The sequence below is a fragment of the Protopterus annectens genome, chromosome 7.part0, assembly GCF_019279795.1.
Source record: "Protopterus annectens isolate FY-2018-M chromosome 7.part0, PAN1.0, whole genome shotgun sequence".
NCBI classification, from domain to species: Eukaryota; Metazoa; Chordata; order Ceratodontiformes; family Protopteridae; genus Protopterus; species Protopterus annectens.
Window position 1 is genome coordinate 1,184,733,233 of NC_056739.1, and position 27,905 is coordinate 1,184,761,137.

Genomic DNA, 27,905 nt, shown 5'->3' on the forward strand with positions numbered 1-27,905 from the left:
AAACCTGACTAGGCCAAAAGGGGGCAATAAGGATAATAAGGCTCTTCAGCCTCTTGGCTTTCTGTAGGAATTCTGGGATCAAAGGAAGCAGATGATAAGAATAAAGGAGACTGAGGGGGACTATCGAGAACTAGGGCATCCCTTGGTGACTCCCTCGGAGGGGGGTCAGAGCAAAGTACTTGCTGCACTTGTTTTTTTTTTGGGGGGGGGGGCAAAGAGGTTGCAGCAAGGTTGGCCAAATGGCTGAAAATCAGACTTGCCAACGATTGACTGAGGGACCACTCGTGAGAGGTCAGGATGGACCTGCTGAGTTTGTCTGCAAGAATGCTGGATTTCCCCGGTATATGCATTGCAACAAGAAAACAGTCTGAAGACATCACCCATTCCCAGAATCTCATGGCCTCTCTGCCTAAGGGGTAAGAGCAAGTTTCTCCTTGTTTGTTGATATACCACACTGCTGATATATTGATGTGCATTGCAATAGTCCCAAAGGAGAGAGTGTCCTGAAAGGCTTGCAATGTTAGAACTGCTCTCATCTCTAGAACACTGATATGCAATCTGGTGTCCAAGATGGATCACGTGCCTTGGATCACCTTCCCCTTGAAATGCCCCCCCACCCTAGTTGAGAAGCATCTGTGGTCACTGTGGCTGTGGGGGGAGGAAGAAGGACAGACCTGTCCAGGAAATAGTCGTCCAAATGAATCCATCATTGAAGATGGCATTTGCAAATTGGAGTTAACTTGACAGGAACAGAACTGCTGGTAAAGAATACACCACTGAAGAGCTAAGGTCCATTGGAGGATACACAAAGAAAACTTTGCTAAGGGAACTAGGATGCTGGCAGCTGACAGAGCAGAGCTTGAAATATCAATCTTGCTGACAGAGATGGTAGAGAGAGTATGTCATGTACCTGGTTTCTCAAAGATGTTATGCAATGTGAAGCCATTTGGTGCTCCACATTGCATAACATCATTGCATCAGTGAATTCCAACTTCTGAATGGGAGACAGGTGTGATTTGGTGAGGTTTATGGTAATGTCCAGGGAGTTGAAGCTCTGGAACAAATAATCCCTGGCCTGAAGTAGTTGATGTTGGGTTGGGGCAGTTAGAAGCTAGTCCTCCAAATGCAGAAACACTCAGAATCCTTTCAGTCTCAGGCCAGCTGCCACTATTGCCATACATTTGGTAAACACCCAGGGGGCTGTGGCGAGTCCAAAGGGCAGATCTCTGAATTGGTTAATGACTGGCTGCCAGCATGAAGCACAAATGACTTCTGGTGTGTCTGTCTACTTTGATGTGATAGTACACATCCTGAAGGTCTATAGAGTGCATCCAATTGTCTTGTGCAACAGCGGTAGAATGGACTGAACCATAACCATCTGAAATTTTGACTTGTTTATATGCTGATTAGATTGCTTAGATCTAGAATGGATCTCAGATACCCCATTTTCTTTGGCACTAAAAAGAAGTGGGAGTAACTTCTGAAGCTTCTTTCTTTGGTTGGGACCTCTTGGATGACTTTTTTGCAGCAATTTTTGAATTTCCAGTACTGGGTGACTGGGCAGTATGTCGGGGAGTTTCTTTTGTTCCACTGAAGGTGAAGGAAAAAGGGAATATAATAACTAGATATTATACATAGCACCCAGGCATTTCTTAGGTTGGTGCAAGCATCCAAGTGTAGGGAAAAATGACCTCCAACTGCCTCCAGAGATGGACAGCCAGGCAAGCGCTTCAGCAGTGCTGATGGGTCCTGTCACAGAAGGGTTCTCTGAAGCCCTGGTTCTGCGGATCCCCTCTCCCTCTAGGATGTCATCCACCACTGAAATTTTCTCTTCTGCCTCCGAAGGAAGAATCCCCATGTTGATCCTGAAAAGACCCTTGAGATTTTTTTTTTAAAAAAGTCTTCTTACCACCTCGCTGATTTCCAGAAAAAGTACACTGAAGGGTAGAAAACTTGATCCCAATGGGCAGGCAGGCTCGGTCTTTCCATTCACTGCAGTTAAGAGTATCTTTGACAGATAGACCAAACAAAGAGGAGCCATCAAAAGGAGCAATGACAAAAGATGCCTTGAAAGGTCACGCAAAGTCACAATGCCTCATCCACGTATGTCATCTGACAGCAATACCTGAGCCCACTGCCTGTGAGGTGCCCTCCATTGTATGGGAGATGAGCCACATGGAGGAATTTGCCACAGAAGCTAGAGTTGCCAGCTGTGGAGATACTTTCTTGAAGTCCTCATCCAACACAGTCTCTGCAAGAGAGTTGGAAAATTCCTTGACCAAATCTCTTTGCAATTGAGTCAAATGTGCCAAGTACTTTAATGACTTCCCAAACCTGTCCATCGCTTGAGACTCCCTCTTCGAAGAACTTTGTTCGGCTAGCTCCTTTTTAGTGGCTGCTGCCACAACAATGGAATCAACAGGAACACCTTTAGACCAATATAATCTGTCTTTACCGAGGAATTTGTCAGGGTGTTTGAAGACTGATTTAGTTTCTCACTGGGCTTGGAAAGAACTGGACACAACTGAACCAATCAGTTCATCCACCGGGAGGGGGGGGGTAACCAAGATGTAGATGGTCCTGCCACGAAAGCCTCCAAGGACACAGACTCTTCAGAAGGAGGAAGATGGGCCAAGCAGCCACCTTTCTGTCTAAGGATCTATAAGATGTCGCCAAAGAAGACATCATCTAGCAGTGATTGCTGGGATCCTACTCCCTCAAAGTCTATGTCTTTAGACAGGGACTCCATCAGGGAGTCTACGTGCCTCCTCTTGCAAGTTTTCTTTCCAGAAGCCTCCTCTGTGGGGTGTTCAGGGGAGGTATCGGAAGAAAAGTGGGCTTCCCCTGGGGGAAAGGACCTGGAAGCTTCACAGGGTAGGCTTACCTTGGACAAGAATGATGGGCTAACCACTCAGATCAAGTTAAGGATGAAGGGAAGGATCAGAGTTAAGAGAGGTCAGTTCTCTACGAGATGAGAAAGCCCTTTCTACAACCTGGAAAGCTGACGGACCCACAGAAACTCCCTCTATCTCCCTCAGAGACGAAACAGTCAAGGAAGATAGGACAGGAGTAACTCCTGATCCGTAGCCTCTAGACAGAATCAGACCTGAGCTGTAAAAGGCTAAAGCTCCGAAAGGAAGGGAAGGATCTAAGCAGGTCAGAGCCGAACCCCTCCCACTGGATCTGATGCTGACATTATGAATCTGGGACCCACGCTGATCACACAAAAATGGAGCAGGGCTGGTCAGGTGGTCATCAGAGTCGAAAAAGGAAGCTTCCCTGGATCCAATGCAGACTCTCTCGGGTACCTATGATCCTGGGGCTCCAAGATCACTGGTCAGATCGGAGAAGAAGACTGGAATCAGTGCAGCAGGAACACTCACAGATCTGGGTGGGAACAAAGCTGGCAAAACCCCCATCTGGATTTGAGCTTTAAGGAACCTCTGCATCAGTCTGTCTGAATCAACATCAGACAGCCTCCTAAAGGACCTTCAGGAAGCTACCGATGCAGGCCTTGAATGTTTGGAAGGAGTTTGCAATAACTTAGCAGGCAAAGTTGGAGATACTGCCCTCATAGAATACTCGGGTGTCCGGCACCTAACTCTCAGATCAGAAGTCTTAGGATCCAAGGCAGAAGTGGATGGCCTAGGAGAGATAGCTGTGGTGATAAAACCTGTTGGATTCAAAGAGTGTCTTGGATCTGATGTGGCAGAAGCAGGTCTTCAATTCAACATGATCAGATCTGAGATCTTCAGTGATTTCGAAGGAAGCTCCAAAGAAACCCTCAAAGTCTTGTGAGGACGTTTCCTGGACTCTGAAAACCTAGCATGACTCTTAGAGGGGGTTTGAGTCCCTGATGAAGAGGAAGAAGAAGCAGATAAGAGTCCCTTCGATATCAACTTGTTTCTGCGATCGGCAATGGTACAAGGATTAAAGCCCTCAAACATCACAAGCTGATCGCAGATGGTCCGGTCCTAAACAATAGACACATTTACTATGTACATCAGGTTGGGGAATTCTGTGCCCAAAATATGAGCAGCACTTAAATCCTGCAAGCTTACCCGACATGACTCAACAATTATGATCCGAAACTAACAGATCACACACAGAAAAACAATGCACACCCAAATCCAACAATGGTTAGGATAAACTCAAACTTTAACTATTAGAAAATACTTTTTTCCAAGCTAAATCTAATAGAGAAAGACATTAACAGGGTAAAACATAAGGCAGAAGTGCCAATGGTCCTAAGAAAAAGAAGTTATGGTAGGAATAAAACAGTTCCTAACACCTGCAAAAATCTAACGGGAAGGGGAGGAAAGAGAGGATAAACTACCAGAAAATATTAAACTGAGAGTCCGTGTCTGTATCTGATAGGCGCAAATGTGATCTGAGGAAGCTGGGGTAGATGTAGAGTATTATGGCTAGAGAGAGGAGCTTGAGACTGGGATCCAACTCTGAAAAATGGGGCCAAGCTGGATCAGAGTCTTGCATCCGTGACCCATCAGTGAAGTAGAATGAGGAGAACAACAGCAGATCTTTTGTTTAGTCTCTTCCCATATATCCTTAGCTGCCACACTGGAATCATTTTTAATCCATACTTCTAAATACTTCATTTTATCATGTCCCCATAAATGTGGATGTTGCTGAACTAATGTGCATGGGTACATAATTTACTGCTATTGCCTTTGTTTTAGCTTCATTAATTTTTATCCAGAAAAGATTTGAAACTGTCTCAAAATGTTCCACAGCAATGTAATGTCTCTTTCTGGTTTTGTCAGACTCAAATACAGCCAGCTTTTCTTGACTACCATAACAATTATATCCTTGAATTTTTTGAGTCCCTTATTTTCTTTGCCAATCGTTCTAAATATAATGCAAATAAAGGGGCGAGAGAACACTCCTGCATGATTCTTCTGCTCAAGCAAAAATTATGAGAAGACCCCTCCCACCTTAATTTTCACCTCTAATCCCTCATATACACTCTAATCAACCTTATAATTTTATCAGAGAATGTACATGCTTTCATTGTGCTACTCAAAGTCCCAGCTTACTCTGTTAAATGCATTCTCATCTGCATCAAGACCCAAACATGACTGTGGTATTTTTCTTACATTCTGCTTCCCTCTGGATTACCAATGTTCTGTTAATGTTGTCAAATGTTTGCCTCCCCTTCACAAAACCACAGCTATCAATTTTGGCATCATTTTCGCCATTATTTTAGTCATTAGAGACAAACTTTATAATCATGGTTTAGTTTTGAAATGGGTCTGTATGAAGGTGGACCTGATGGGTCTTCAACCTCTTTAGGTATTGCAGCTACCATCACTTTCTTTCAGGATGTTCGTACTTCTCTTAAAGATCTGGAAGGGTTTGTTTAACAGTACTTTATCAGTTTTTCCCCTCCTAGCTTCCAAATTTCCACAGTAATACCATCTAATCCTGGGGACTTTCCTGTAGATTGGTTATACCTCACCATTTTTATCTCATTTTATCCTGTCCTAATCTCTCCCTTTCTTTTATTTGCACCCTATTTTTAAACTCCACTTTTATTTTATCCCACTCCTTAGCTATATTTTCAAAAGAAATTTCCATCTCATCTAATTACTCCTGAATTATTTCCACTACCCACTCATTAAATTACTCTCTTTTCAACAGATAGGTGGGAAAGTGCAATAGTCTCATTTTTATTTCATTACCCTGTGTTTTTATTTTCATTATTGCTGGTGCATGATCTGAAATAGTTATTGGTTGCGTATCAAGACCTTCACTTAAATGCACATGTTCCTGTGAAATGTAAATTCTGCCTAGCCTAGCCCAGGTTTTATATCTTGGGGAATAATATGTAAATTCACTCTAAACTCCTAGTACTGAATTCACATCTTCCATGCAAAATATTCAGAAACTTCTTCAAAAATCTTCTCTCCTTTGTTATATTTTCCCTTCTGGGGCTCCCAGATGCATCTTCACTGTTGCAGATGAAATTCCAGCCCCACCTATAAGTAACATTCCTTGTTGGAAGCTGATTATTTCTCCCAAAATTTTCTTAAACTCCATTATAGCAGTTTTCAGTGGAATATAAATACATGCCAGCATAACCCTCCTCCTTCACCAGTAGCCCCTTAGTACTATAAATCTACCATTATCTTTTTTATCCTGTTCTACCATTTCTGGAGCTCTTCTTGCAATTAAGTACTCCTCTTTTCTTTTTTTTTTCAGGAATTACACCGAATAACCATCCTGAAAAACCCTTTGTTATTAAATTCATATGTTCAATTGGTACTAAGTGAGTCTCCTGTACCATAGCTATTTGCACTGTACTTTAATATAGTTCAGTGCTCTTTCTTTTATGTACTTATCTGTGAGCCCATTAATGTTTAAAGACATTACAGAAAACAATTTTATTAAAAAGCTATTATTCCCACCTTTTATGTATAACAGCTTTTTGGTAAATGTCTAGTTCCAGCTTTTGCATTACATGCATATACTGTTTGGCAGGTTAATCTTTTATACAGTTGTTTCTTGTCATATCCATTCGAGCCTATGTCACATCTTGCAAAACTTTTTGTTTTACTGAAAGCCTCAAAACACAACACAATACCCCCAAAACCTATTAACTTAATAATAATACAAAAGCTATGCATTGAAGTTTTATCCTCCTAATAAGAACAAATGTTCCAAACTGACAGCCACACACACACAGACTTAAAATAAACTAAAAGAAAGGTTATTCATTCTAAGACACATGATACAGCCTGTGCTTCTAAGCAGCGCTGTCTGGTGTTGTCTTATCTTTCTCTCTCTCAGCTGGGAAAACACTTGAATGCTTTCAGAAAACATTTTCTCCAAGCCATTTCAATGGACTGTCACCTAGAGACATGAGAACCAGATACAAAACTGCCATGCATGCATCTGTTTACTAAAAAAAAGGCTATAAAATATTCAATATTCTTTTTCATTTACTTGCTTTCTCTTAAAACTTGTTACTAGATTAAGCAAAGCGCCTTAACCATGTCATTCCCCTATGCAAGAATTTGAAAAAGCAAACTAATTTTTGTCATGCTCTTTTAACCAGATTTTATTTTTTTGTACAACACAGTGACTACATTCTCAGAATTGAACAAGGAGAAAGACAGAAGGGAGAAAGGAAAGAAAAAGAAAAAACAAACAGACAGAAGCACCTATTTACATTAGTAGCCCCAGTACACTTAAAAAATCAGAACACTTTATAGTATGCAAAGGAAAGCCTGCACTATTAAAATAGTACCAATAAGTAAAAATTTTGTTTTACTTGGTTAACTTTCTCCCCCTCTTCCTCCTCCTGGGCATTTCTCTGAACATTAATAACATGAAGTAAAGCATATGCTTTACGGTCCCCTACAGGTTTAACAAAGTCTAAAAAAAGTCCAATATTTCCAGATTTTCTTGTTCCGTCATGTTTCACAAATATAATTATTGCTTTGTAATCCCACATTTGTCAACTTCCAAGTTAGTTTTTTCCTGCTCATCTCAATCTCCTAAATCATGTGTCTGCTTCATTTCCAACATACTCTCAATTATTCTAGTTAACTCATTTTTTTCTTCTCTCAAGCATTTTCCATTGAAACACTAGAAAATATTTCACTGGCACAGTCTCTCCTTGGTCTTTACTACCAGAAGAACAAGAAGCAGAATCTCCTTCTGTTTCACAGCTCACTTTTTGTTGGCTAAACGTTTGTATTTCTTCCTTAGCATGTACTCAATCAAAAATGATTTTGTCCCTCCAGAGAAAAACATTTTTAATATAGCAGTGTGACTCTCATGCCTGTTTTTCAATATTCCCTCAACAATGGAACAAAGTTACTCCTCTTCTGCCTGGTGTACAGTAAGTAGTCACTCTCCACAAACACTGCTGTCTCCCACTTTTAGTACTTTGTACTTCTGCAACACTTTTGTCAGAATCAACTCCTTCTGCTGGTAAGATTGCGTCTTTACTATTAAAGTAGTAAGTTGCTTTCTCATAGGCAGGTTTGGAGCATACACATTATGTGCCCTTTCAATTAACAATTCCTGTTGTGGAATGCCAGTCCAGTTGCTTATTGGTGCTTTCATAAAATTAATACAGTCTGCTCCTTCAGCGTCTCTGGTATAGCAGAAAATCTCACATTGTCGTTAGGTGCTTTGTCCTTTAATTCAGCCAGCCTTTTCTTCATTTCACTCTCTGAGTTTTGCGGTTTTATCACTTTATCTGAAAATCACTTTAAAGCTTCTTCCATTTTTTTCCATCTTTTATTGTTTGAGTTGATATACTCCATCGGTGTTTTGTTTCTTTAATCGGATCTGTGTGCAGTTGCCTTGTACTTTCCGCTAGGTTCCTGGAAGTCATGTCTGGAGCTTGCACTGCTTTTTGCTGAACTGCAGTACTTTTCCCAATAAGTGTTTCTTCTTCACCTTTTGCAGCTGATTTTCCTTCAAATCCTCTATTTCTTTTTTCCTGGCATCCAGGCAGTGCACTTACTAGCCAGTTACTGAAAATTTACCCAGAAATTTAGATCCACTGGCTTTCTCTGCTAAGTTTCTGTTTTCACTCTGGGGAAGCTAGAATTAAGCTGTTATTCAATTTGCAGCCATCATGGAAGTCTGTTTTCTGTTTCTTTTTGACAGGAAAAATGGGACCAACAGTGTTATTAATAACAGCAGCTTCCCCAGGGATGAGATTAACATTCTGACTAAACAGCAAAGCCTTCCCTGCTCCCTCTTTCAGGACTGTCAAGAGCTTCTCTTCCTTGCCAACTGAAGAGACCCCAACAGCAGCAGTGGATGTGATGAACCCACAGTCCACAGTGTCCCTAGTGGTTGTAGGTACTACACCAGAGGATCAAAGGTAAAAGATAATTGGTCTGAGGAAAAAGCTATAGCCACAGGAGAGTCACCACCCTGTGGCTGAGGCAAACTGCTACCCTGATGTGGTGGCAAAGGCTGTTTGCTGACCTTTTTCTTTTGTGGCTAAAAGAAGGACCAACTGTGGGACCAGTGGCTTGTTCCATGGTCAAGCCAAAATGGTGTCTCTTTCTTAAGTGGAAAGCAGCAAAAGCTAGTAATGCTTTACAAGTATTTAAGTCACTTTTTCACAAAAAAAAAAAAAAAAAACACAGTAAAAAGCATTTTGTCAGCTCCAAAAAAGTAAAATAAACAGTTTATCCACAGAAAAATTGGGTTCCAATTATTTTAAATGACTTTTAGACTAACAGGAAAAAAGTGCTCTCCCTTTTAAAAGTACAATAAAGTCTTGTGACAGTCCATTAAAACATAGAATCCTAGCTTAAAAATAACTTTCCTAAATAAGAACGTGCATTAAAATAACACTTTTTATAATGTGAAAAGTTTTTTTTTTTCACCAAAGGGAACATGTCTATCAGTAAAGGCACAGCACAAGCTGGCTATCAATCCTCAAAAGCCCACAGAGGACAGCTCTCTTCGATGGCAAGAAAGCACTGAAGGGCCTGGCATCCAAACCTGTCTTTTTAGTCAGCTCAGCTAGAGCTGACTAACAATTTAGGTGCATGAAAGTTACCTTGAACTTTGGAAGGTGGACAGCTGTTACATCCGTGGCTCCTGCAGCACTTATCAATATGAACATATGAAAATTACCATCTACTGCTCTCCTTTTTATTATGTTCTACTGTATCGCGTCAGAATCAAAATCTAGCTCCTATCTAGACTTGACAAGGATTTCTTGCCCTGTGCAGTGTACTTCAAGATTCTGCAAGCATGACCTATCTGAAGATGATGAAGGTAGTCCCTCTACTATACATTATGAATCAGATACAAAAAGGTGTTTTTTCATTTGAAGTCACTTAAGGATATATTACGTCTAGTACAGACGTTCAGTCATTGAAATGTATTACTTTCCTTTACAACTAACTATGCTCAGGGGTACTTACCTTCAGAGTTGACTGAATAATAGAAGAAGACTATTCAGCTTGAAGCTCAGCGACCTTGCTCAGAAAGGTGTTCATTAAGTTAGAAGTTGATGTGTTTGTGTGTGTATTACTTACCCATGATAAATGCATGATGCTTAAATTAGCATCAGGCAAGTAAGAAAGAACAGTTTTCTAAAACTTTATTTCTTAGATCCGACAACTAATTTGCTAGCACAGCCACATTTTTCCAGTTGCTCCACATTATATTAAGACTCAAACATCCATGCTTGTCAAACATCATTGTACACATTAGGTACTTGACAACCCTCATCTAAAACAACTCTGCAAAGAAGTGACAAAAGCTGTTCATTCTACAGTGACAGACTTTGAGAGAAATCAGCAGCTTCTAAATCTCAGAAACCTACAGGAGTAAAGTGAACAAAAAAAGTGCAATCCAGTTTCAAGAATTTCTAGAGTTATTATACATCAAACATCCTTAATTAAATGCAATAAAAGATTTTACAATGCGTTTACTCACAAAGATGAAGTATCCATAATAAATTCAATAGCACACTACTAAACTATAAGGAAGTCATTTCTCAGCTTCTTAACAATGAACCTCACTCAAGCATAGAAAACCCTCCAAGTCTTCTCTACATATCAAGAGTACCTGGGCCTTCCTAAAGGAGAGGAGCATATGCTGAACTATACAGAAAAACAGACCCAATCCCCAAACACATATACCCACACATCTAATATACTAAGCCCAGTTGTGATCATTTCAAAATAATGCTAATTTGCAGCCAAATAAGCATATTTATTCACTATTATCTTTCTGCATTAAGCCTGACTGCATACAAATTAATACTGATTAATTAGGTTACAAATGCACAACATTTTCAGACTTGTGTAGGTAGTTCAGCATTTGAGAGCAACTGGTAGAAACGTTTCGAAGTACTCTAAATTTTAGTCTTAACCCCTTATGTCCTCTTCCAAACCCCCCAAACTAGGCTTCATTGCACAGACCATGCCTTCAGTCTTTGTTCCCAAACTGTGGGACTCTCTCCCTTCTCTTCCTAAAAATCATTCTTCTTGTCCCATTTTCTGATCAAAAATACAAGCACATTTCAAGACTAAGAAAATGCAACTGCTATCACGCTCTCTGGTCATATAACTTAAGCTCTTCATTCCTTTCTACATACCTTGTATGGACTATTTTTGAATTGCGAGTCTTTCAGCATGCAAGCTCTGATTTCCACTCTGTATATAATGCATGTATATACTGTTTCTTCCAGTCACTTTATATAATGTCATTTATCTATTGACTTTATATCCTCAAGCCAGCTAGGATATTCACTTTGTATATATGTACATATTGCATTTTTGTCATTCACTCTGTATATACAGGCATGACTCCATTGTGTTTTCCCCAAGCTGAGACTGAAATAGGTCCAATGGGATCAAGTGCTCTTCCCAGTTAACAAATTCAAAATAAAACAAAAGAATATATACAAACTATATCCATATAAAATAATTAGTCCCTAGACTGATTAAGCTAACCACAGCTATATAAAAGCATTTAATTAAAATGCATTTGCATTTTAAAATGATGTATCCACCACAAGTAAACTGTACACAACATGTAACAGATATACAAGACATATAATAGATATATTCCACATGCAGGAGTTAAACTGTACAAACGCATTCACTTTCATACAGTTGCCTAAATTCTGAGTAAGGTTGCCACCCATCCCATCCTATTATCAGCAGAACACTCATGACTTTAGCTACCATATCCCATTGTCTGCTGTGCAAAGCAGTGGGACGTGAAAAGTCATACTTTTCCATTATATCGAATCGCCGTGGAAAAGTCGCAATTACTTCCATGGCAATTCAGTTACGTCACCAATCCAGATCTGCAGACAGAGCTATTCCCTGTTAGGTCCAGGTGTTTTAAATTGTGCAGCAATTGGCTGCAATTCAAGAAGGGGGTGGGGATTGGGGCAGGAAGAGCACTACACAGATTGCAGCTGTAGAGAGGGTCATTTTTGGTACTTCTATAACTACTAACAAAACTAAGGCTGAGATTTGTCTTTTTCTAACACTTCAGCCAGCCAGCCAGTCAGCTACTCAAACAAGGAAGTCAGCCAGCCCAGCGAAGACTGCGAACTGTTATTGTAGTAGTACATAAGTACAAATAGTATTTTATGACTCTTGCTTTTTAAAAGATGGAAATATTGTGTTTTATTTCAATTTTTAACTATTTAATGTTTAGAGGTAAATGGGTGCACTGTACAGTATTTAAATCTGTGTAGTGCTTATTTTGAGATTTGCAAGTAGTAGTTTTTAAAGGTATAAAGTGTGTGTAGGGGTTGGGAGGGTGGCCTAATGGTTAAGGTGTATGCCTTACAAACACAAGGTGCAGGGTTTGAGTCTCACAAGGGATAATTGGCTAAGCTTAAAATGGCTCGCAAGGGCAGTTAGCTTAGTACTAACCTATGAACCTATGTGTGTAAAATTTAATCTATAGTCGTGGTTGTTTTGGGATGTACAGAAGTGGTAGTTTTTAAAGGTTAAAATGTATGTACAGAAGTATTTTTTTTCTCTCTAGTGGGGGGCGATCTTCATGGATACATGTAGTATACTTGATATTTCTAATGTTATTGTGGCTGCTTTAGGGTACTTTGCGTTTACACATGTAAACATTTTAGGACAGTTTGCACTTTCTGGGTGAAATGTGTGCAATTTCTTTTTTTAATGCTGCTTTCAAGAAGTTAAGATGTACTGCTGTAGGTTTATTTTTATAGTGGTTGTTTAGGGATGACTTGCAAGAAAAAGAAGTTATGTACTCACCACAACGTTCCATGATTGTTGTCCTTCAACTAACCTTCCTTCTTGCTGGTTGGGTTCAGAGCCAAGGCCATATACTATAGCTCGAGAGCTTTTTACTGGCTCGAGGCTATCCCCTCTCCCCACATGTCTAGCGGTAGTTACCCAGATCTCGTTTGTGATAACCCACCAGACTAAATAGGTCAAAATATTACTAAACTTGCTTATGAAAAAGGGACCTGCATATGGGTGTGTAAACATCAGCAAGATAAAAGTAGGAAAGACTAGGTCTAACCAACTGGTAAGTAATAGGGGAACTCAGCTAGTGTAGCCAACAAAAAGGAAGAAAAAATTCCTCTCAATCCTCCAGGAGGGGGAAGGAGGTTGGGACACAATTAGGAAAGCGAGATGAAGGACAACAAACATGGAACGTTATGCTGAGTACATAATTTCTTTATGTTATGTTGTCCCATTTCGCCTCCTCTTTGCTGGTTGGGACAGCGTCCCCAGCACCTAAAATCTTGGGTGGCTCACTGGAAAAAGCTCTTCAGAACGTGGAACTAAAGGATGCCCTGTCCCAGGAAGGCACATCTACTTTGTAATGAGAAATAAAGATATGGGGATTAGCCCATTTAGCTACAGCACATATAGAATCTAAAGGCAGTTTGGCTTGAGAGGCAATGGAAGTAGCCAAGGCCCTAGTTGAGTGTCCTTTAATTTTTCCCAGAAGTTCTCTGTTCTGCAAAGTGTAAACACAGATGACAGTGTCTGAGAGCCACTTTGATAAGGTCACTTTAGAGACTGGACAAATGAACAATTGGTCAGATTTTCTGAAATCCTTAGTCCTGTGTAAACCTTAAGTGTAACTATCTATGAACATCTAGTTGATGGAGCTTACACTCTGCCTTATTGCCATAAATGGGGAGGAATACAGGAAGCTCTACTGATTGATTAAAATTATTTTCTGAACACACCTTGGGCAAAGAGGGATTGGTTCTGAGAGAAACTCTATCTTTATGGAAAATCAAGTATGGGGGACGAGTAGATAAGACCTGTAACTCTGAAACCCTCCTAGCTGAAGTAATGGCCCTTACGAAAAAGGTCTTCCAAATTAAAAATTTTAGAGGACAGGAATCAGCTGGCTCAAAGGGGGGAAGAATGAGAGACTCTCAAACTAGATTTAAATCCCAGGGGGAAGAGGTTCTCTTACTGGAGGTCTTAAGAAGGAAGTACCTCTTAGGAATGCTTTACAATAGTCTGTGCGACATGATGTTAGATCCCATTCCGCCTGCATGGAAATTAGAAATGGCAGCTAGCTGGACTCTGATAGTAGCTGCCACTGCTCCTTGTTCAAATGTTTCAGCCAGGAAATCTAGAATCTTAGAAATGGGGGCAGTAAAGGGATCAGTGTTGTTCTTTTTTGCCCAAAAAGAGAACCTTTTCCATTTACTAGCATAACGTTTTCTTGTAGTGGGTTTATGGGATGAAATCAAAATGTGTTGAACTGCCAGGGAAACACTTGGGAGCCTGGCTAAGACCAGAAGTGGAGAAACCAAGCCGTCAGCTTGAGAGTATGGATGGAAGGGTGGAGATCACCCGACTGATGCATCAGGAGATCTGGAACAGGTCCAGTATCCAATGCTCTCCTTGCAGATGAGGCCAGAGGAATGGCAACCAAATCTGTCGAGGTTAGTAAGGAGCAATGAGGATTAACTTGCAATACAATGACTGAGCTTTCTGAAGAAACTTGGAGATCAGGGGAAATGGTGGGAAGGTATAATGCAGTCCCGGGGTGCAATCATGAACCAGTGCATCCCTGCGTGACTGTCCCGGTGATGGGACTAGGGCAAAGTAGCTGCTGCATTTGTTGTTCAGGTGAGTGGCAAAAAGATCGCAGCATGGCTGGCCTCATTTGTGAAAAATCAACTTTGCAACTTCCTTCTTCAGGGACCACTCGTGAGGCATCAGAATAGCCCTGCTGAGCTTGTCCGCTATCACTCTGGATTTCCCCAGAATGTGCATTGTAACCAGAAAGCATTGGGAAGACATCACCCATTGCCATACTCATAGAGCCTCTCAACACAATGGGTAAGACCTGGTTCCACCCTGTCTGTTGATGTACCATACTACCGACATATTGTCTGTCTGAATTGCTACAGTCCCTGTAGGTAGAGAGTTTTGAAATGCTTGCAACACCAGAAGCACCGCTCTCATCTCTAGGACATTGATGTGCAAGTGGTACTAGTGTTCTTGCCAAGTCCCTTGAACAGTCTGTCCCAGATAATGACCCCCCCCAACCCTATCTGGGAAGCGTCCTTAGTCACTGTGGCTATGGGTTGGGGGGGGGCTAGAAATGGTCTGCCCATTGATATCAGAGGTGAGTGAAGCCACCAAGCTAAGTCCTTCTTACAAGCCTCCATGATCCATATCTGATGTGACATTGGCAAATCCTGAAATGACCAGTGAGCAAGAAGGAGCCACTGCAGAATTCTCATGTGGAAGCTTGTTATAGGGACCAGAGTAATAGCTGCAGTAATCGAACCCAAGACCTTGAGGACAAATTTTGCCTGGATTCTCTTGTTTGCCAAGAGGACTGAAACTTAACGACGAATGGTTAACACTCTTTCATGAGGCAGTTTTGCTATCATGGCCCTTGTGTCTAAATGCACCTATAAATGACATATACTGACAAGGTAACAAGGCAGACTTTTCATAGTTTATGGTGATGCTTAGTTGCGTACAGGTGTGAATAGTGGAGTCCCGTGCCTTGATGAGTTGATGCTTGGTGGTAGCAGTGAAGAGCCAGTCGTCTAGATATGGAAACACCCAGAATCCTAGACGCCTCAGATGAGCCATGACTACTGCCATACATTTGGAGAACACCCTGAGGGCTGTGGAGAGACCAAACGGCAGAGCTCTGAACTGGTAATGACTGGCAAAGAGCCGGAAGCATAAGCACCTCCTGGACCGCCTGTCCATTTTTATATTGTAGTACGCATCCTAGAGATTGATAGAGCACATCCAGTTGTCCCGACCCAAAAAGGGGAGAATGGACTGCAGTGTTGCCATCCGGAACTTTGTTTTCTTGACTGATATGTTGAGTTTGTTGAGATCCAAAATGGGTCTCCAGTCCCCTGTCTTTTTCAGAACTAAAAAGAACCTTGTGTAAGTGCCAGATTCAATTTGGTCTGCGAGGACTTCCTGGATGGCTCTTTTTTTCTAGCAACCTTTAAACGTCTAGGTTTGCTTGATCTCGAAGACTGGGTGGAACATCTGGGACTGCGTGTTGATTTGTTGGAGGGGGTGGTTGGGAGAAGGGAATTTTGTAACCCCTGGATATTATCGACAGTACCAAAGTATCTTCCGTGATTGTTTGCCAGGCTGTGGGGTACTGGGCTAATCTGCCCCCGACTGTCTTCAGAGCCGGACAGGCGGACCTCCTTTCATGAGCACTGGAAAGGCCTGCCAGAGAAGTTAACTCTGTTGGCCTGATTCTGCAGACCCCCCCCCCTCGCCGCAGGGTCGGTGTCTCCCATTGTTATTTCCCCCTCTGCCCCTAGAGGAAATGCCTCCACCTTTGTCAGGCGAAATTCCCTCGGATTTTCTGAACCACATCTTCCCACTCTTCTGACCCTTGGGATAAGGTCTAGAGGGAGTGGAAAAACATACTCCCACTGCAGAAAGAGTTTTGCCATCCCGTTCACACCTGGTAAAAGTCTCTTACCTGAGGCCCGACAGAGATGAGCCATCAAAGGGGGTGTTAGTAAAGGAGGACTTGAAGGGCTCTGCAAATTGACAAAGGCACATCTAGGAGTGTCTACGCAAAGCAACTCCTGTGCCTGTTGCCCTACTCGCTCCATCTGCTGCGTAGGAGATCAGCCGCATGGAGGAGTTAACTATAGATGTCAAGGTCGCAAGCTGTGAAGCCTCTTTGCTAGCAGCTCCTTCAGCTGTAGGATCCTGTAGGGTAACTCTTAGTTCTTTCAGGAGAACCCTTTGAAGGCATGTAAAGCGAGACAAATAATTCAGTAAACTGAGACTAAAGGCTGCTGAAGCAAACATATGCTTCCCATACCTGTCCATCATACGAGATTCTTTATTTCGGCAGATGGACAGTAGTAGTCTCCGCTAACTCTTTCTTGGTGGCTGCCACCAGTACCATAGCATCAACAGGCACACCCTTTGATAGAAAGGACCTATCCTCTGGAGCAGCTATGAATTTATTGGCCCTCCTTGGAAATGGCTTCATAGTCTCTGGGGAGTTCCAGGCCTTCCAACTCACTAAAGCCAGTAGAGGGTCAAAAGGCTGGGACATCCAAGAGGTGGGGGGTTGGGAACAAAATGCATCCAGGTACACAGACTCATCCTCAGAAGGGGCAAGGGATTTCCAGCCACCCCTCTAAGGATTTCCAGGATGTCTGAGAGAGACATCATCAGAGGGGGACTGTGGGGACGCTTCTGAATCCACCAAGTCAGTGTCTGAAGTGAGGGACTCAGGGGAGTCCAAATGCTTCCTCTTGCATTTTCTCTTCCGAGGGACCTCCTCCGAGGGGTGCTCAGGAGAGGTTTTGGAAGAGGTGGGGTCGCCCAATGGGGCATCCTGGAGCATGGATTCTCTATGCCGGGGGGGGGGGGTCGGAGACAGATTCAGGCACCGAAATAGTAGGAGTCAATGGAGCAGAGAGTGGAGCGGTCTGAGGGGACAGCACACTCATCACCTCAAAGGCACCACAGTTCCGGCCTGAAAGAGTCCCCGGCTCCAAAGAGTCCAGAGAACTACTCCTAACAGAGGGCGTTGGCTCCAAGGCCGATGTAGGAACTGAGCTCACCTGCGCCGAAGCCCCGAGAGGGAGAGCGGGGTCAGACACGGATGCGAGGCCACTCCCCCCCATCCCAGAGCCGACAAGAGAGCAAAGGCCCCCAGATCCTTCGATAGACCGAGATAACGAAGAGATTGGAGCAGTAGTCAGAACAAACAGACCAGTGATAATTGGAGCCGGCGGTTCCACCACGACTTCCATGCACTCCGGCTTTGAACTCAAAGGAGTTGGAGGAGGAATCGATAACGGTGCAGGATGAGGTGTCAGAGCCAATTCCTTGTGGGCTGGGCTCAATAATAATTTAGCTAATGTTTGCGTCTTGAGAAGCCTGTCCACATCATGATCCGAAAGCCTGGATGATCGAGAGGAATGAGAGGAAGACTGATGACTGCCTCCCACAGATTGCAAAAGTGGGGACTGTGGAACAGACCTCATTGGCTCCAGAGAGGGAGACCTGGTTCTCTTGAGAGTCCTGACTGGCTCGGAAACCACTAATGGAGCCGCTGGAGAAAGAGCTTTATCAGAACCAACGCTCAGATAGACAAACTCACAGGTTTATCCTTAGATCTTGATGGCTCCAACATCGGAGCCAATGAAGATGACGGCTTAGGGGACTTATCCTGTTTTTTTGCTGGCTGAGAACCCTGAATAGCAACATCAAAAGGGCCCTTAAGTAAGCCTCGTAAAATCAACTTATTTTTCCTCTCCTGCAGGACCCCAGAACTAAAAGCATAACATATAGAACAGGTGTCCTGCACGTGTACAGCCCCTATGCAATAGACACAGCTCGTGTGCCATCCATAAGGGACATCTTCTGGCAGCACAAGTCACACTTCTTAAAACCCGAAGGTTTCGACTCCTTAGGTTCCTTGAATATGCTAGGAGGTAATTACAATATTACCAAAAGAAAAAAAAAAAGCACTAATAGCAGCTAACAAGAGCAAACTAAATAACTGTAAACATTTTTTTAATATCAAGAGGAAAGAGAAAGGAGGGAAGTGGAAGAGCCTCTAGGTTAAACAGCGACTCCCCCAACCCAGAAGAGCCTCTAACTTAAACGGCTGCTCCTATAAGGAAAAAAGAAAGGGAAAATGAAAGGAAAAAGCCCTTAAACGAAGATGGGGCTAAGAGAAAGAGAACAGGGAATCCTCTAAGTCAAACAGGTTTAAGGAAAGGGTTAGGCCTGAGGGAAAGCTATGACTGCTACAACAACAGCAAAAAGGCAGGAGCGGAAAGGTCACAAAGATACTAGCCTGAGGTGAACACACTCTAAGGACTACACTAAGAGAAATTAGCTATCTAAATTCAAAAAACTTTGTCAAAAAACACAAGAAGAAAATATTTAGCCTGAGCCAGTACAAGCAATCTTGATGCTGCAAGCTGCAAACGAGATCTGGGCAACTATCCCTAGGCATGTTGGGATAGGGGCTAGCCTCGAGCCAGTAAAAAGCTCCCAAGCTATAGTATACAGCCGAGTTGGATCGGCTCCGAACCCAACCAGCAAGGAGGAGGCAAAATGGGACAACATAACATCTACTTTTAAAAGTAAAAATGTGTGTGTGTGTGTGTGTGTGTGTGTGTGTGTGTGTGTGTGTGTGTGTGTGTAACTTTTTATTTTTGAGGGGACATGTTCATAGGTAAATATAGTGCATAATTTGCTTTTACAAGTAGAAATGTGTGTATTTTAATTTTTACTACCGTCTTTGATAAGTTTAAAATGTAATGCTTTGAGTATACTGCAAATATGGCAGTGCTGCAGTTGGGCCCGTTCTTTATTGCATTGTTTTGATAGAAATAAACTTATAACACTAATTTACCTATCAGAATAATCATGGTTAGTATATTATGCAGATTTTTTTTTAAATAAATATAAGTGGTGTTTTTTTCTGTAAAGTTTACTTACTGTTACAAATGAGTAATGTATGGGTTTTGTACTAATGCTTAACTAATTTAAAATGGTTTGAGAGATTTCAGTATGCTGTAATAACTTCACATTCTTGTACCCATAACTGCATCTCCTTCACCACCATACCTCTCAAATGTACAGATTTTTGCAGAATGTCCAGATGTTTGCCTCGGATCTTTGGTCCATTTTTCATAAAATTGTGGTTTTTGGTAAATTAGTAGCAAATAATTAAATACTTAAGTTAGAAAATAATAACAGATGTTTGAGTTTCAGACATCATACCCTTCAGAAAATTCATGCTAATGCAAAACCTGTTATACCAACTTTCTAAGTCTGCAAGAGCAATATTTAAAAATTGTCGCTATTTTTGGTCCTTTGTCCCACTTTATTTATGACTTGGCCAGATTTCTTGCTCTTAGAGGCTGAGAGGTATGTTCACCACTCCTGTGGTGAGGCCATGTTAGAAGGCGTGGCCAGTGTCATATTGGCCACACCCCCATTTCCCACGTTGGCCCGCTTAAAAGGTGGCAACCCTACTGACGTGTGCTGAATGACACATTTTATGCATCTATGTTGTTCAGTTTGCCTGAATTTGTACTTAATATTCTGTGGTAATTAGGAATCTTAAATGTTTTAAGGTATATGAATTGCTAATCATTTGTCTCCTTACGATATCCTCAGCAGTATATCTGGTAATCTCTCAACTGTGTAGTTTCCTTTTTTTTTTTTTTGTTTACCCACTTCTAAACTGGGAACCCACAGGCATGAATGACTCTTTCCAGAAACGGAGTACTGTCTGGTAAACCAACTTGCTCAGTCACAGTCTAGACAAGTAGACACTAAGGGGAATCAAAGGACATCAGGAGTAAGCTAATTAGCAGCCCACAGCCTTAAATCTCTGAGTTAAACTGCCAGACTAATTCCGTTACACATTCTCAGTACAAACTTGTGTTTTGTACCTTTCAAATAGTACAACACTGGTATATTTTCCACAAGTATGTCTGTATCCCAGTACGCAAACAGAACACAGCAAAAGAAGCAGAGTAAAATCACCATTTGTTTGGCATATTACCTAACGTGTATCTGCAAATTCTCCAATTTAGCAATCAAAATCAAAGTTAATACAGAACCATATAATCTTTCTAATCCTCTTGAAAAGTGCAACCACCTGAAGTACTGAAAACAATCTGGAAATTCAGCCATTCATTTTTTGTTTACTCCTAATCTGTATCACAAAAACTGAAGTGCAACAAACAAGTACCAAGTGTTCCTACTACACATTATGCTTGAAAGACATTCATATGGTCTTTTATTGTACCTCCAACAATAAAAATGCTTATGACAAGTGGAAGTTCCACAATTTAAAAAAAAAAAAAAATCAGAGATTCAAACAATAACTTTATACACTGGCTTACAAGTTGAGCAATGACAGAACATTGCTGAATTTAACAAGCAGTCATTTGCAGTGCACCTAATTTTTTTTTTTTTTTTTTTTTATTAGTTTAGTTCATTTATTTGTTAATCAGGGAAGTGAACCAAGGGTCATTATAGGGCATTTTGAGTCACAACCTGGCAAGGGTAAATACAATCTGAATAAGCACTTTAGACTAGCTAATCAAGTAGCATGCTTTAACAATGTGTGAGGAAATCAAAATACCCAGAGAAGACCCATGTGGGCAATGGCAGAAGACACAAATTCTACACAAACAGTGGCCAGAGATCAGGAATGAACCTTTGACCTTGGAGCTGTGAAGGAGAGATCTTAAATATTAAGCCACCAGTAACATACAATATTCTATTGTTATTTGGTTCTGTGTGAATCTTAACATTTATTATAGATTCTGAAACTTTATACTTACCATAAAATAAAGGATCCTTTGGTGGTTTCTTTCTGACCATAAGACGAGCCAGTACAGCAATAACGATCAAAGTTAGTAATCCAAATGCAAGAATTGTCCATGAGCTGCAACAATTCAAACAATTACAGTAAGAGAAGGAAACTGATCAGTATTTATTTATCAGCATCTTCAAATAGGAAAATGATCAGGATTTATCAGCATCTTCAAATACTTTATCTCCTTTCATAATCATATCTTCAAAGTCACCCAGATTTGCATGCTACAGAATAACTATCGGCCATTAAATAATTACATATGCTGCATTTTATGCATTCATTCTAAAGCAAGTCTTTGAACAGTGGAACAGCAGACAGCTGAAACAGAGACAACAAATATTTACATTAAAAGAAAATATGTAGTACAGAAGGGAAAAAAACCAAGCAGAAAGCCAAAGAATATGGTGTTAAAAATCAGAACAAGAGAACTTGTCAGCAATCCATCTCTTCTTTACAGCAATTTCTGATGAAGCGCACAACCTTTGTACTAGCACATCCTTAGCACCTGGTGAAGTCATTCAACAAAAAGGCAACTGAAATCATGCATACTGGACCAAATACTATAGCACAGATGATGTAATACCCTACAGGGTCATAGGGAGCATTACAGTCTGAATCTTCCAGGGCTGTAAAAATCTTTGAAGACTGGAAAAAGCATTAGTATCTGGAATATTTCATCATTTCAACGCAGAATTAAAGCACCTAAAGTTATGATAAGTGGGCAGTATGAAAGACAACTATGATGAAAACATGCAAACCATACTAGGGATTTTAAGGAAATAAAAATAAACTCAAGTGAGAATTTATTCACTCCACAGTATCTACAGAATGCTGCGACTCCTGCATATTTTAAATAACACTCCTCAGCTTTCAAAGGCTAAACATAATAGCCATACAAAACCAAATGTCAGCATTGCCTGAATAGCAAATTATAATTTGAAAGATATTTCCCTTCAAAGTGTCCAAAATATCAGTGGTCAGTCTCCTCCTGTTGTGCATTATTAGCCTAAGACCATTGTTATAATTTCCGTTACAAATATCAAGCATCTTTTTGTTCTCAACATCTGCATGCATTACACCAAAGCAGCAAGGGCAATTTCATCATCCATGTTGTCTTTGATCTTGACAAGTTTGTTGCAATATGCTTATCTTTTGTAATATTAATAAAATGGAAATAAGTTTAAATTTCAAAAGTTGTCTTAATATCAAACATTACGAAAATCATAGACTGTACACAGATATCATGTGTAATTTTGTCCAACAATGCTTGAACTTTCACATGCCACCACAGCTGCCATGATTGTTTCTTGAAATACTAACAAAACTTAGTAAAACAGGCATACTTTTAAAAACAAACACATGAACATGACTACTGCCATAATCATCTAACAAAAGATAGATGAAACATCACTGGCATTTTTGTCCACCATAATATGACGTTTCACAAAATACAATGCAAGTAAATATGGTTTCTGACATTATCAATGTAATGAAAAATTTGCATTTTTCTACAAGCAGCTGAAATGGCACCCTAGGTGAAAAGTTCCATGGCCACTCCGGTGCCTGCCCATCCCTCAACACACATCCCCATCATGGTCTCCCCACATCACCAGTTTACTTTTTTCTACATTAGCATACATTTTGCTTTACTCTTCAGCATCCTTTCAACACAGCATAACTTGCACAGATTGCACTGTAATAACCCCAGGACAAACGGGGTTTTTAGATGTTCCAAGATGCACTTTAGAAAGTTCTTTTTTTTGCATCTTTTAATTCAATAGATTCCCCTGAATAAAAACTGTATATAAGGAAAGAAATTCAATCTTATTCTTCAGTTTTGCTTTTTACTTCATTTTTTCAACATACTACAGGTGGGGCAGACTGCACTGTAACAAAATTGAAGTAATAACTGAATCAAGCTGGGGAGCTGGGAGCAACTAGGGATTCTGTGCACACCTTTGAGGTTTGACTGTAAGGAAAATTATAGTAGTAATGACTAAACTGTCCCTAATCCCCCCCCCCCCCCACACACACACACAAACACACACACTACAGTGACGTTCTATGCACAACTCTAAGCAAAGCTGTTTTTTAGACTACATGAGGTTTGGGCTATAGACCTCTAATACAACTGTGCCAAAATCCAGTTGTGCAGAGATTTGGAGCTACCAAAACCGCTAGAAGCTCTGAAGGTCTGGGCATTTTTGTGATGCATTTTATTCATTACTTCTGAAAGATAATAACCTGTTAACTTTTTTTTCACTGCTATGCAGAACAGCATTATGTATGTGCCTTGCAACTGTGTCCATGTCCACAGATAAAAATAACTGATATATACATATTTATTTTACATACATCATCATCATCTTTCAGCTGTTCCCATTAGGGGTCGCCACAGCAGATCACCTGTTTCCATTTCTTCCTGCCCTCTGCATCTTGCTCTGTCACACCAACCACCTGCATGTCCTCTCTCACCACATCCATAAACCTTATCTTAGGCGTTCCTCTTTTCCTGTTACCTGGTAGCTTCATCCTTAGCATCTTTTTCCCAATATACTCAGCATCCCTCCTCAACACATGTCCAAACCAACATAATCGTGCCTCTCTGGCTTCGTCTCCAAACCTTCCAACCTGGGCTGACCCTCTAATATACTTATTCCTAATCCTGTCCACCCTCGTCACACCCAGTGCAAATCTTAACATATTTAATTCTGCCGCATCCAGCTCAAACTCCTGCCTTTTTGTCAATGCCACTGTCTCCAACCCATATAACACAGCTGGTCTCACTACCCTCTTGTAGACCTTCCCTTTCACACTTACAGGTACTCGTCTGTCACAACTCACTCCCGACACTCTTCTCCACCCACTCCATCCTGCCTGTACTCTCTTCTTCACCTCTCTTCCACACTCACCGTTACTCTGAACTATTGATCCCAAGTATTTAAACTCATCCACCTTCGCCACCTCTACTCCTTGCATCCTCACCATTCCTCTATCCTCCCTCTCATTTACACACATATATTCTGTCTTAGTCCTGCTGACCTTCATTCCTCTTCTCTCTAGAGCATATCTCCATCTCTCCAGGGTCTCCTCCACCTGTTCCCTACTCTCACTACAGATCACAATGTCATCTGCAAACATCATAGTCCACAGGGACTCCTGTCTGATCTCGTCTGTCAACCTGTCCATCACCATTGCAAATAAGAAAGGGCTTAGAGCTGATCCTTGATGTAACCCCACCTCCACCTTAAACGCATCCGTCATTCCCACTGCAGACCTCACCGCTGTCACACTACCCTCGTACATATCCTGTACCACTCTTACATACTTTTCTGACACACCTGACTTCCTCATACAATACCACAACTCTTCTCTAGGCACCCTGTCATATACTTTCTCTAAGTCTACAAAAACACAATGTAATTCCTTCCAACATTCTCTGTACTTCTCCATCAACACTCTCAGAGCAAAGATCGCATCTGTAGTGCTCTTTCCTGGCATGAAACCATACTGCTGATCACTAATCATCACGTCCCTTCTTAACCTTGCTTCCACTACTCTTTCCCATAACTTCATGCTGTGACTGATCAATTTAATCCCTCTGTAGTTACTACAGCTCTGCACATCACCCTTATTCTTAAAAATCGGTACCAAAACACTTTCTCCATTCTTCAGGCATCCTCTCACTTTCCAAGATTTCATTAAACAATCTGGTTAAAACCTCCACTGCCATTTCACCTAAACACCTCCATGCTTCCACAGGTATGTCATCTGAGCCTACAGCCTTTCCGATCTTCATCCTCTTCATAGCTATCCTTACTTCCTTCTTGCTAATCCACTGTACTTCATGATTCACTATCCCTACATCATCCAACCTTCTCTCCCTCTCATTCTCTTCATTCATCAACCCCTCAAAGTACTATTTCCATCTCCTCAACACACTCTCCTTGCTTGTGAGTATGTTTCCCTCATTATCCTTTATCACCTTTACCTGCTGCACATCTTTCCTGGCTCGGTCCCTCTGTCTAGCCAATTGGTACAGGTCCTTTTCTCCCTCCTTAGTGTCCAACCTTTCATACAACTCTTCATATGCCTTATCCTTAGCCACTTCTCTTTTATTTCTATTTTTTTTACATATATATATATATATATATATATATATATATATATATATATATATACACACACACACACACACACACACACATTTTTTTTTACATATACACTAACACTACTCCTGAAAGCCAGGTATAACACACAAGCTATGCTGATTACTCACATAAGATGACACATACTGATACTGGTCTTGGCAAGCCACTTCTACCACAAGATGCACGCACTGCACACTTACAGCAAATTCTTTAAGGTGCTGCAGAAAACCAGAACACATGGATAAAACAGATAGAGATACAGAGAATCCATACAATCTAAAGACAGAAGAAGCCAAAGGCAAGAACTCTATCAGTGCTATACACAGTGAGATGGCAACACTACTCAGCGTACAACTGAAACAATAATCAGTTACTTTCCACACACCCTGCTCCTGTCAGACCAACACAAATTGCCTCTTATCCTGCTCCTGCCAGATCACAAAAGATAGACACTTGGCTTATACAATGCCGATACTCGTTTTGAAAGTATGAGAAATTATGGCCAGCTTGTTACACATGCAAACATCGAATCCCCCCCCAAAAAATACTGTTTTTACCCTTATTTTAGCAAAAACATTATTCAAAACTACTTCTGCTACAGCAGATCAGTGACTAAATACTTCAGGTAAGTCAGTTGTATTTACTGCCTGCCTCCATACTCATCAATTATATCCACTTTACTGTGTACACTTTAGATAAATAATGCTCACAATAATAAAACATTTTAACTTACTTCACACAAATGCACATTGTCTTGCAAAGCCAGATGAATTACTGTTTAAAATAACATGACAAAAAGGTCCAGCTACTTTCATCCATACACGAGAAGCTCTTAACCACCACCCCCCCATCCACACCCAGCAGTTAAAGATGTGTATTTACTTCAGATGTCTGATTATGATTAACATTCAGTACATGGACACCATTTGTTTAAGTATTCTAAGTTGCTTCACACAAATCACATTAATTCTACAGAGCAAGAACAAAGGGCAATTTCCAGTTAAGTAATTTTCCTCCACAGACAGCCACATCAAATGTAGATGTTTTGTCTGCATAAATCTCACATGCCAGAGTCTTAAAAAGTAAAAATCTATCTTGACTTCTCAAAGAATCAATGAGAAAGCCAACAATATTAAGAAAAAAGGCCACAAAAATCACAGATTGTAAAGATTGCTCTTATATTACATACTTGAAGAAACAAGTTTGCATAGCATTCAGTTTTGGAAGGAGAGGAGGCCAGAAGTCAAATGCCTATCATTATTTAGCAACTGCAAAACTCTCCTCGTCAAAAAAATACAAATTTTACAACGTGGAAACCATTCGCAGTAACCTAAGAGCTGTGAACCTCACTATCTTAAAAATCAGAGACAAAGGCAAAAATAACAGGGGGACCCAAAATCATGGACAATTTTAATTAAGCTAATTTATTTAAAAATTTAATAAAATAGGTTTTTACATCAACATGCATTTGCTGAACAAAAAGAAGCACTGAGCTATAATGTCTGGCACTGAATAACAAGTCACTCAGAAAAGTTTTTGCATTAACAAACATTTTCTGAATAATCAGTACAAAATTCCGATGTCTAGCATTAACACACTAGAATCCTTAATGATTTACCAGAAAAAAATAATGCTTTTTGCAGGGATCAACAGGCTTTGCATCAATATACATTTTCTAAACAATACACAGTAGAAAACTCTAAATATCTAGTATTGACTGATTTTTATGGCAAATCAATAAGGATTACAATGTTGTTAGGAGGAGTTGGGCAGAAATATGAAGCAATACCACCAGGTTCTGTAAAATCGGAAACAGCCAAGAAAGTTATGTACATTGTGAAATCAGGGACCTTTGGCAGCCACAGTCAGCACTTCTGCAGGGCAAATCAAGTGCCTTCCAGTTTGCCCTACAAATGCATTCACTACTCTTGTATATCTGCCTGATGGGATCTTAGAGAAAAAAAAAAACATAACTGACCTAACACTGTCGATGGCTATTCCTTCTGGTATAATCCAACCCTACTACTAACATCAGTTGGCTGTTTAATTTGCGATGGTTTTGTAGTAGTTGCCATGTAATGGTAAGGAGTAAAAAGCTCCACGAATTGAATGGTCAGATGCACAATACATTCATGAAGTTTTTTTTTATTTTTATTCCTTGCTAATCACATGACAATGTCTAGGAAGTCAGCATCTCCCTGATGGGGCTTCCTTTGGCTAGGGTTGCCTTCCTGACTTTATTTTTTCCCCATTTCATTACTAAACAAAAACTTTAGTAAAGAAATGGGAAAATGTAAATGAAGTAAGAAAGGCACTCCTTGCCGAAGGTCACCCCAGGTAACCATCTAGTTCCCTAAGAGTAAGAGCAGCCATCTGTTAGTCAACTAGCTTTGAGACAGA

The 27,905-nt window shown here is 40.8% G+C and overlaps 1 protein-coding gene across 4 annotated transcripts in view; it reads right to left on the reverse strand.

The window, feature by feature from the left end:
* Positions 1 to 27,905, reverse strand: part of TM6SF1 (transmembrane 6 superfamily member 1) — a 1,348,214-nt gene that overhangs the window by 1,145,662 nt on the left and 174,647 nt on the right. For all 4 annotated transcript variants that reach the window (XM_044077795.1, XM_044077793.1, XM_044077792.1 and 1 more), the window contains exon 2: positions 21,320 to 21,423. In XM_044077795.1, coding sequence (XP_043933730.1) covers positions 21,320 to 21,359 — 40 coding nt within the window. In that variant the 5' untranslated portion in view covers positions 21,360 to 21,423. The remainder of the gene's footprint in view (positions 1 to 21,319; positions 21,424 to 27,905) is intronic.